Source organism: Typopeltis vanoorti, chromosome 6 (assembly GCF_054136105.1).
Source record: "Typopeltis vanoorti isolate ZY-2024b chromosome 6, IOZ_Tvanoo_1.0, whole genome shotgun sequence".
Taxonomy (NCBI): Eukaryota; Metazoa; Arthropoda; class Arachnida; order Uropygi; family Thelyphonidae; genus Typopeltis; species Typopeltis vanoorti.
Genome location: NC_143554.1, coordinates 73,022,600 through 73,033,400, shown reverse-complemented (window position 1 = coordinate 73,033,400; position 10,801 = coordinate 73,022,600). Strand labels below are relative to the sequence as shown.

The 10,801-nt window shown below is 34.5% G+C and overlaps 1 protein-coding gene across 1 annotated transcript; it reads left to right on the top strand.

The window, feature by feature from the left end:
* Positions 1–2,433: 2,433 nt before the first annotated feature.
* LOC150105569 (uncharacterized) lies at positions 2,434–9,148 on the top strand. Its single transcript, XM_090394918.1, has 5 exons — positions 2,434–2,709; positions 7,231–7,442; positions 7,931–8,090; positions 8,191–8,328; positions 8,536–9,148. Exons 1-5 carry the CDS (start codon positions 2,637–2,639, stop codon positions 8,718–8,720), a joined length of 768 nt encoding a protein of 255 aa, XP_090251044.1. The 5' UTR covers positions 2,434–2,636; the 3' UTR covers positions 8,721–9,148.
* Positions 9,149–10,801: the final 1,653 nt, after the last annotated feature.

Sequence of the window (10,801 nt, the reverse complement as noted above, 5' to 3'; positions counted from 1 at the left end):
AAAAAAAAGAAGGTATGGAAGTCATGTTCTATGGCAACATAAAGATTCATCGGTCTTTTTTAAAAATAAATCTATTTTGGAGACTTCTTAGCTCGGTCAATATCGGCAGAGTTTGAATCCCGTTAAGGTGAAATAGTCCTTTTTTTTTCTCCTGCGGATGCTCTGGTTTTTCATTCCGCAAAACATACAAATTCGCCAGAAGAACATACGCAATTAAGAGAGACTACACTTTCCTCACTGCCTTAATTGTTAAGTAATAATTCAAAACAACCCAACTTTCTTTTCCCGGAATTTGAAGAAGATCTTACTAAAATATATTTGAATCTAAATTCTCATACAGTCAGCAGGAAATTCAGCAAGTTGAGTGATTTTGAAAGAAAAGGTAATATCAGGATGAGAAATATACTGGAGTGCTGGAACAAAACACTAAGCCTAATCCTAATGGCTGCCTAATGTTAAAATGTAGGCAGTGGAATGTAATAAACTGGCAGTTGGCTGAGTTCCAAGTATTTTTTTAAGTATTAATTGTAATTGTCCGGAAGGAATATTTCAGTTAATTCAGGTGCAAACAACTGGTCGATAAATTGGCTATCGAACAAGTCGATTAACTTGTCATATTTCAGCATGCTTGTTCTTGTTCTTCTGTCTTAGGTCATAGGAATTGGATGATGTTGACATTTTCTTGCATATTTTTTAACATTTCCGTTACATATAAATATGTATTCAAAATATAATTTCTTTGTTATTTATCAGTTTCCAGTCTATATTTCATTAGGATTAATATAATGTCATGAAAATAAAGTAAAAATAATCATAAATCTTACACAGTTAATATTTAAATATTCCTTAATTCATACACCAAACTTCGAAAAGTATAAATTTTTTATATTAAATATTTATATTAGATATAGGGGGTACAATACCTATTTTAGGGCTTCCACGGTAACAAATGGCAATGCTCTAGCCAGTGAAGTCTTAACTGAGGCCCGGCTATTGCCGTTACCCAGCCATGACTAGAGCTTTTTAGCTCAATAACACCCCATCTACACAGATTTTATTCATTCAGATGACGGGATAAAGAGTCGAGGACTCAGTCCATCGCCCAGTTCTTTTAAGAACTTAAGATATTAGATATATAAATATAGTGCGAGAGTCCTTTTTAGGACTTCCAGGGATGGTAATGCTGTAGCCAATAAAGTTTTAAGTGAGGCTCGGCTATTGCCGTTACCCAGCCATGACTAGAGCTTTTAGCTCAATGACACTCCATCCATACCGATTCTTTTCGTTCAGATGACGAGATAAAGAGTCAAGGACTCAGTCCATACCCCAGTTCTTTTAAGAACTTTAAGATATAAATATAAATATAATATAATAAGTCTTATAGAGATACAAATATTTCTTATATTTTCTCTTTTCTACAATCTTTAGCATCCAAGTTTTTCCTAAAGACGTCTACACACTCCCAACGATTTGGTTCAGCAAGCTGCAGCATACGCGGCAACGGACATATTCAAATATAGAAGACCAAAAGCTATATTAGCCTCCTATTGCGATGCATAATCTCCATGTCCATTCAGGTCGAGCAAACTGCTCATAAATTTTACCCTCACTGTAACCACAACAGATAGCGGGGAATATGAAAAGCATCTTGTTTCACCCCTAAAGACATAAAGGTCAATTGTCAATATAATAAGTCGAAGGACCTTGGGGCGAGACCCGAGGCGGTGATTAATACTCTTGGAGGGTAATGGATAGCAATGCTGTAGCCAATGAAGTTCTAACTGAGGCTCGGCAATTGCTGTTACCCTCCTGCCATGATCAAAGCTTTAATAGCTCAATATAATAAGTCTTTATATTAAATATTTAATTTCTCTAAATTGGGTGTACGAAGTATTAAAAATTAAATAATTAAATTTAAAAGTTATTAAATAATTAAGTAAAAAAGGTATGATAAAGTATTAAATTTAAAAAGTATCATTAAAATATTAAATAATAGTGCTTATTAGGCTTGACGTCATTAGCTAGATTAGTATCTTATTCTTCTTAAATGTATCTTGCGTAAACAAAGCTAATTTAAAAAATGTTTCAAGTATTTAATAGTCAGCAAATTAAATAAAATATTCGCAACATTTTCATATCGAAATCATAATTAGATTGCTAATTTGGTTAAAAAAAATACAATCCAGAAACATCCTAAAGTATCATCGAACATGACAATGTAAAAAAAAAATTAGTCTGACATATGCCGAGTTTGTACCCGTATGTACCACCCATATCCATGCCTCATGGGTGACTGTCGCCAGCTTCTATAAGATAACACAGCGGGAAGCCAGTGGTTTCCTAGGATATTTGATAAGAAAAAATAGCTCGGCAAGAGTGTGGTGTTGAAACAGAGATTAAATTACACACAGAACACTTCATTCTAACATAAAGGCGCTACTATCTGGACAATTGCACAGATACTTGAGGTATTTGTGTAACACGTACATATCGAAAAAGGATAATGAAAAGTGCGTATTTACCCTTGAATCATCTTAAATGTTGGACTAAAATCGATTGTATAGCGATCTGGAAGTAAAAATGTGATAAACGGGTAGTTCATTGTGTTTAGTCTGGTTCTTTTGACCTGAAGCGGAATGCGGTGTTGGATTTTAATTACGAGTGCATTCATTACGTTCATCAACTCAACTGCAAAACCTTGTCCTATATGTAAGTAATAACAATAGTTAATAATTTTCTGTTAAGAAATAATCTGGCTAGTGACCCCTTCCGGTCACTACCCAGACTGGTATCTTTTAAAATGGTCTGGGTACTGATCCCTTCTGGGTAGTTGACCACCTTCCCATAATGCATAGTATCATACATGTCCGCAAGGAGATGTGCTTTGCATTATGGAGAATACTAAATAATGTGATCAGAACTTACTCCACCTTTGTCACGAGTTGCCTCTGTCCTGAAAGGTTGCTTACGCTTGGATCAACCGAAACTTTTATAGTTTCTATATTCGGCACGAAACTCTTGTAGTTTCTATATATTCTGCTTTGAAATAATGTTGGATTCAATATCCACTTAATTTGGATAATTTTGCATCGCCGAAGTGAAGCCTCTTGGTTCTTTATTTCAGTAAGCTATACTTCTTTTGCAATGCCTGACAGCATTCTGAAGTTTGGATAGGTAATGGGATCATTTCATTATAAAATATGAATGAAATTAAAATATAATTTATTATCTACTATAAAGTAATACTAAAAAATAAAAAAAGTTATCAAATATATAAAATTATTTTTATTTTGGGAAAATTTCATGAGTTTTTTTTTAAATATATTAATACACCATTTTTATTTTAATAAAAATGTAATATAGGTGTTGGAAGTTTATTTTGCACTTCGTTAAACAATATAATAAATTTAATTTAATCTTTATTTGCTCAGCTCGGCCTTTTCGTTTAGATCAAGTGTGTAGTTCATTTTTGTGAACTTTCCTCATAAGTGATTAGCAAATTGTTTAGCTAAGCGCAAATTATAGTATAGTATATGTTAGCTCAGTTATTATCGGCAAAGCATCTCATAGAGGCACTTGATAATAAACTACAGCAGCAGATACAGAATAAACCCCAGACTGGGGCAAGAATAACACACTCGGTGGTGGGAATAGCTTATCCCCCCCCCCCTCACCAGCATGGCTTTGCCGCGTACGCGGACCCTTGGAATCGAAGTGGAAGCTGATGTTTGGCCAAAGCCCTCATCGAAAGCGTCGGCGCTGAGCAGATTTTTGGGTTTACTCCCTTTGGTGGTGGCCGCTTCCAAGTAGTAGTAAGGAGTGAGCAAACAAGAGACAAACTACTTGCAGGATTCGAATGTAATGGAAAAACAATAGTTCCATTTTTGGTAGGGAGCATTACCAAACTACTTAGAATCCCCAGATTCCCTTTAGAATATATTGAAACAGATGTAAAGATCATCCACGAAATATTCGGGAAATGGGGCGTTATACACAAGGTGGAAGTCCTAAATGACGCAGAAAACCCCAAATGGAAGTCGGGTGAAGTCCACATCTCCCTCGAGATGAAAACGCCCGTTCCCAACTTCATTATTATTGGATCCGCCAGAGTAATGATAAATTACCCTGGTGTAAAAAAACAATGTTTTAGATGTGGTGCTTTCACTCACCTTGGGGCGGACTGTCATAGAGTGAAATGTAAAAACTGCCTCAAAGCAGGCCACAACCAAGACAACTGTGAGTCAGCTTGCCTGAAATGTGGGGTAATTGACCACAAAGTGGACACATGCCCATCCAGAACCCTTGCTGAGAGGATGGGTGGTGCAATCACGCCAGCAACTCCACCAAGCAATGGAAATGACACACCACAGGAAGCTTCTCCTCCTTTCGAGGCTGCTCCTGATATAACAGAAATCTATACCTCCACGTCTAAGAAAAACCGAAAGAGGAAAAAAACTTCCACAAGCAGTAAAATCCAACAAGAAGAAACAGTCGCTATTGAAACCATCAATACCAATATAGATACTAATACAGATGATATAGATAGGGAAGAAGGAAAGATGGAGGTGAACACCAACACTTCCAAACGGCCATTAAGCCCACAGGAAGAAGAGTTGGTAACGACCAAAACAGCAAAAGTATCTGAGACCGCCCACCCAGAAGTCCCTCACGCGAAAGCAGGGGAGACACTCAGCCATCTCATCAGAGGTATCCCAGGGATGGCGGAAAAATTCAAAGAAGCGATAAAAAAAATAGGAGAACCTGAACTCCTCCTCACAGGAGAACATGGATCTGACATCGTCAGTGCCAAATGGGGTGACATTTTCGTTGATGACATCAGCAAAATCACCCCTGAGCAAGTAGAGGTAGCCCAGGATTTAGACGAGGAGGCAGCTTCGGCGTTCTTCATAGCTCTCTGCAAACTAGACATGGCCAAGGGAAGTGAGGTGGCCAAAAGAATAATAACTGCCCACAACAAAAGAAAGACACAGTAACCACCTTGTGGGGTTTCTGTACACAGCTTCACCGGTTTCAGCTATCACAGGTGGGGGAGGACCTGAGAACCCGAGCGGCGAAGGCTTACAGCGAGGCGGTGCAGTTCCTTGTGAGCTGCATCACTCGGGCCAGATCCTTCCTCCACCTCTAAGTTTAACTTTCAATTTTTGCTTTTCTGTGTACTTTTTTGTTTTTGTTTTGTTACATGTTTCCTTTTTAGGATTTTTCCTTTTTTTGTAAAGTGAAAAATCAACGACCGTTTTAGAAACGCCCCTGGGGGGCAAACAGCTAAAACAGGTCAACTGAGGCCTCTTTAACCTACCCTAGCACTATGCACTCTATCTTTATTTCCTCTCCTACTATCTGCTGACTCTCAGCCTACCTTACTCTACAGGCCGATGATGAAGATTTGTTGAACTCACAAATTATTAAGTGTGAGTGTGAGCAACAGGTGGTGCAACCACCTTGCCACAGTCCTGAAGATATTTTCAGGCACAAACTTCGTTTGCTCACACTTGGATAAAAGAATTAAACTAAATTTATTATATATTATATTATAAAAGTGTAATAGATTTATTAATCGCTATGTTGTTTTTAATCGGATTTAGAATTTTAATTGAATTTATAAAAAGTTCTAGTATTTTTTATAAATTCCAGTACTATTTATAAATGTTTAGTGTTCTACTACGTTCACCAACAGATCTAGTACTTTCTTTCTTCTGAATAATAATAACAACATATGAGTTAGATATATGAGTTTAATATTTTTCTCTTCTCCCACCTCCCCCATATGTCATTCAGTGACACAAGAATATGATTTCTCTTTTTTTCCTTCCCCTCTCACTATTCGTTAACCTTCTCCCCCCCCCCCCCCAATCCCGTACTCACACAAACCGACCGGTATTAGCCAATGAAAAAAATATATTATTCGCTATTCAAACCTTTAAAAAATAGTTATCAAGAGCTTGATAGAGAATGGCAACTATTAAAGACTGTGTAGACGCATCGAAAAAAAGTCAAGAATTCATGTTTTGTTTTGTTTTTTGAATAAAGTTTTTGAAATGAAAAATGCTGTAGGAGAACAAATATTTCCTAATTTAGCAACATTGGTTAATGCTGCACTATGCCTCCCTCATTCATCAACAGCGACTAAAATAATATTTTCAGCTGTGACAATAAATAAGAACAAAATAAGAAATCAATTACAAACTCCCTTGATGAATGGACTCCTTTTGACAAAAGAAAAATTGAAACATTCATCAGCTGCAGATTTTACTATTTCTGAAGAGTTAATTAATTTAGCAAAACCTGCTAAAAAATAACGAATAAATACTTCCAGTATTTTTCTTGTGAGTGGGAAGCCTTTATATATGTAAATAGCATATTAAATAACTGAAAATTTAATGTTACATTATTTATATAAAATGTTACATAAAAATTTTGTACTTTTTTTTTCCTTTTTCGGATTTAGTACCTTTTTTTCCCTGCATAAGTTGTTACAAAATATTTTTGCTGGGTGGTCACCTTGATTCACAGGAATCTCTAAATGTAATGGATTATGCTTTGAGAAATGCAGTTTTTTATTTCAGGATCTATAGCAAATTGTTCGTTCTGAAGAACCGGAAGATATAGTCACGGGGAAAGCTATTACAGACAAGAATTCCAGATTTGTTCCCTGTAGAATAATTCAGCTTCGATATTTTTCGAGAAGTATAGTTATTTATTTGCAAATTAATCCAGTCTTCGATCTGTTAATTTTTTAAATTGTTTTGGTTATTAATGACACATAATGTCATCTGTGTCATCTGAACAACATATTGAAATGCTACTAAGTGTATTTTTTATGTCTCCTCCCACCCTTAAATCCCCACATTGGTTTACTTCGAAGTCGGATATTTTTGGCGGGGCGTCTTTGTAGTAGGAAGATAACGCAACAGACAAGTTTTATGAGTTTGATTGTTCAGTATGTAACAATAAATTGCCCATTGTTACGACATAGGTGAAAAAGAGCAGATAACATAACGTAGATAAGACAGAGAACTACCAGTATACCTCCATAGCTCTAGAAGAGAGAATTCGTTTAAATTACTAAGTTATTTCAAAAACCTTTAAAAACTATAAATAATTCTGAACGTACTGAAACCAATACTCAATCGAATGGTAGCTATTTATTTTCAAGTTTTACTTTTTTTAAATTAAAAACAGTGCAAGAATTTTGCTTTTTTTTTGTTTCAGATAATCTGGATGCGTTCTGTAACCTATCGATCCCAGTGACACCTAGCGGATCATCGTCATGTGGAATTTTAATGGCCGCTTCGTTTAATGAATACTTCAATTTTGTGAAGTGCAGCTTAAATCTGTATTCGGAATTGCCCGAGCAAAGAATAATGTTTGCCATCCGAAGTTTTGAGTTCGAGAAGGCTACAAATGAGTGCAGCACAATTAAGGTAAGAGAAAGTATTGGGGAAATATTTTATAGAAATATTATATTATATTTAAATAAAATAATAATTTTTAAAAAAAATATTAAGCAAATTTTAAAAGAAATATTTATACGCAAGCATACACGTGTATAAAAGCACATATATAAATTTCAGAATTCTTTGTCATATACACCCTTTTGAAAAAAATATAACAAAAGGTTAGGCTGATGTAAACAAAGAAACATCAGGATAAATTCAGATAATTATCTAGATATGCTGAAAACTCAGATGATAACCCATTAATAATGACTCAGCCAATTTCATGTAACAATGAATCACTTCTGAAAACCAGATTTTATTAATAACCACATTATAAATCATTTAACAATAAATTAAAGTCGGTATCATTCAACAATGTACAAAAATTGTTGGCATATTTTTTGGTTTACAACTTTCCACTTTGCATATATTATATTAAATACCATTAAATCATTGCTGATTTTTCTCTTTAGTTATACTCTCAAAGCACCAGTGCCGAAGAAGTATTGTGTGAGAATTACCTAGACATGTTAGACAGTACTAAACAATTCTCATCCATTGGCAACACGACACTAATAATCGAAACATCATCTCCAATAAGATTCGATGTCTTCTTCACATCTTATTCTCATTGTAAGTGAAACATTCCAATAACATCAATATTTTAAGATTTTTTTTATTAATAAATAAACAATAATTGATGATATATGAATCTTTAAAATGCTAATTTCAGCCTTCGATGGACCAAACAGCTTTCGCTGCGCGAATGGAAGATATATCTGGAACAGCTGGCTTTGCGACGGCAGAAATAACTGCGGTGATCGGAGCGACGAATCTCGGGACGAAAACGGAACATGTTTATTTACAATGGGTGAGAAATGAACTCGAATTTTAATATGTTTTGGAGCCAGAGGAATGGATTTAGGGATTTGTTTTATTTAGTTAAATCTGTTTTTTTTTTTTCTTTCGAACTAGTGAGATTAGATTCTAATATAAAAGATTTTTTTTTTTTTTAATTTTTAGCTCATTTTAGGTTGAATAGTAACTAAGATTCCTTGATTTTTGCATTTTTCGACAGAGAAACAAAATATTGAGAGTGATCACTCAACCGCCATAATTTACGGAGTTTCCATTTCCTGTTCCGTCATTGTGGTGTCTGCCGTTCTCTATCTGCTCTTCTATCTGAGACGATCTCGACGTTGGAAGGTTCCCCATTTCAAAAGTAAAGCAAAGAACAAAAATGAAAGTGAAAATCAGTCCTGATTCTGAATGAATAAAGGATTTTAAAAGACTTTAAAACTATTCAAATGTAGTGATATGTATTGTAGCAGCTGAATGTTATGCAAACAATACGCTCAAGTTATTTTCATACAGAATTAATTGCGAGGCTTCCTATTGTTTAAAGAATGGAGTTCAACAATGACCGGAAAAAAAAAAAATCTGCGTATTGGTTTGTGTTATTTATGATACATTGTTAGTTTAATTTATTGTGATAGATTGTTAATAATTTAATGTATTTTACTTGTTAATTTGATGTTGTTTTCACCAGTATTTTTCGAATGAAATGTAAAACCCGATATGGGTTCAGTAAAAAGATTATTGTGATAAGAAGTCATTTTTATAAATTACTTCATGAACTTTATTATTTTTAATAAGCCAATTTTTAGCAAATAAAATGTACATTATTTATATATTGGATTATGTTCTCTATCAAGTTCCACGAAATCAGATAACCTGTGCTCTGATCTATATAGTGTCTGACTAATCTCCAGTAGAGATAATACTTTTATTTAGAAAAAAAAAAAAAAATCCTATAATTTGTTTATAAATAATCAATTTATTATTATTTTTTCTATGACATCTCCAAGGAGTCTAAAGACATAAGAGACAATTCATTTATTTATAAATAATACTTTCGTTTATAAATAATATAAGCGGTACGCAAATCCATTTTGTAGTATTCCGATATATATTAATTAGTTATCTTAATAACACAGCTGGGCGATGGTCGATTAGATTGCACTAGCACGATTGAGGTACTGAGGTCACCTTTTCACCTACTGCAGCAAAAATCGAACCGAGATCTCTCAAGCCAGACTGCGTCATCGCTTACGAAGGAGACTGTAGGAATTAGTACTTACTAACCTATTCCGTCAGTTTTGATTGGAATATTTGGTATGGTATAATGTGAATCTACATACAACCATAAAAACACTAAATAAGTCGTATATACACGAGACCGTTTTTTTATTTAAGTTTTATTATTATTTTTAACAGCTAAGCTGATGTCACATAAAGAGAGTGGCAAATAAATCCATAAAATAATCGGACAATACAAAAAATATTCACACAAACCTTCAAATATCTTTGAATATTAAATTCTATAGATAATAAACTTAGTACAAGAATCAAATACAGTGTCATTTAATATAATTTATTATGTTTAAAATTAAAAACACATCGATAGACGAAAGTTTTTATTATTTATTTGTATGGAAAAGACAATAAAAATAATTGCAATTTGTAAAATTGTAATAATTCAAAATAAAATCCTTAGGAAAGTCTTTGTATGATTTTGAATAACATTCGAAACGACTTGGCTCAAATGGGAATTCTGGATTGGATTGGATTAAAAGAGCGAACAAGGAAGAGTGGAAGCGGATATTAACAGCAAAGAACCAAATGAGGTGCAATGAGCTGGTAGAGGAAGTTTTTTGGTATGAGAAGTTCAGAAATGATGAAAACTGAATGCGCAAAATTAAATATATTATTAATACCTAACACTTCCGAGGAATCCAAGGACTCATCGAGGGATGGCACCTACTCTTCCACTTTCCATCTCCACTAACCTCACCTACCTTCATCTACACCAACGCCATCTACTGCCGACCACCCTCACTAGTATTTTTACAGACATTCATGCCCACGGCGGGATTCAAACCCGCAGCAGCCTTTTGTTTGGGGGGGAGTTACGCTAACCACTCGGCCAACCAAGCCGGCATGTCACATTTTATATGCAACCATTAAAATGAAAACATCTCTTGGACTTCAGTACTTAAATAACAAAGATGAAAATAATATCAATGAGGAGAGTCATGGATTGGCTATGCAATTTTTTATTTATTTTTTCATAAACGGTGATAAACAGTAAATATTGCGTCATGCTATCTTAGTTCAGACTTCTATCACCAAAGGTCGACGCTATATACCAGCGGTGTTCAACCTTTTCTTACTACGCGAGCTACTTTTCTATAAAAAGTTATTCGGCGATCTACTCTCTTATATGGATCACGTTCTCCCAACCTGATATCTGATTATGCACAAATAAACAACTAAAAATTAAC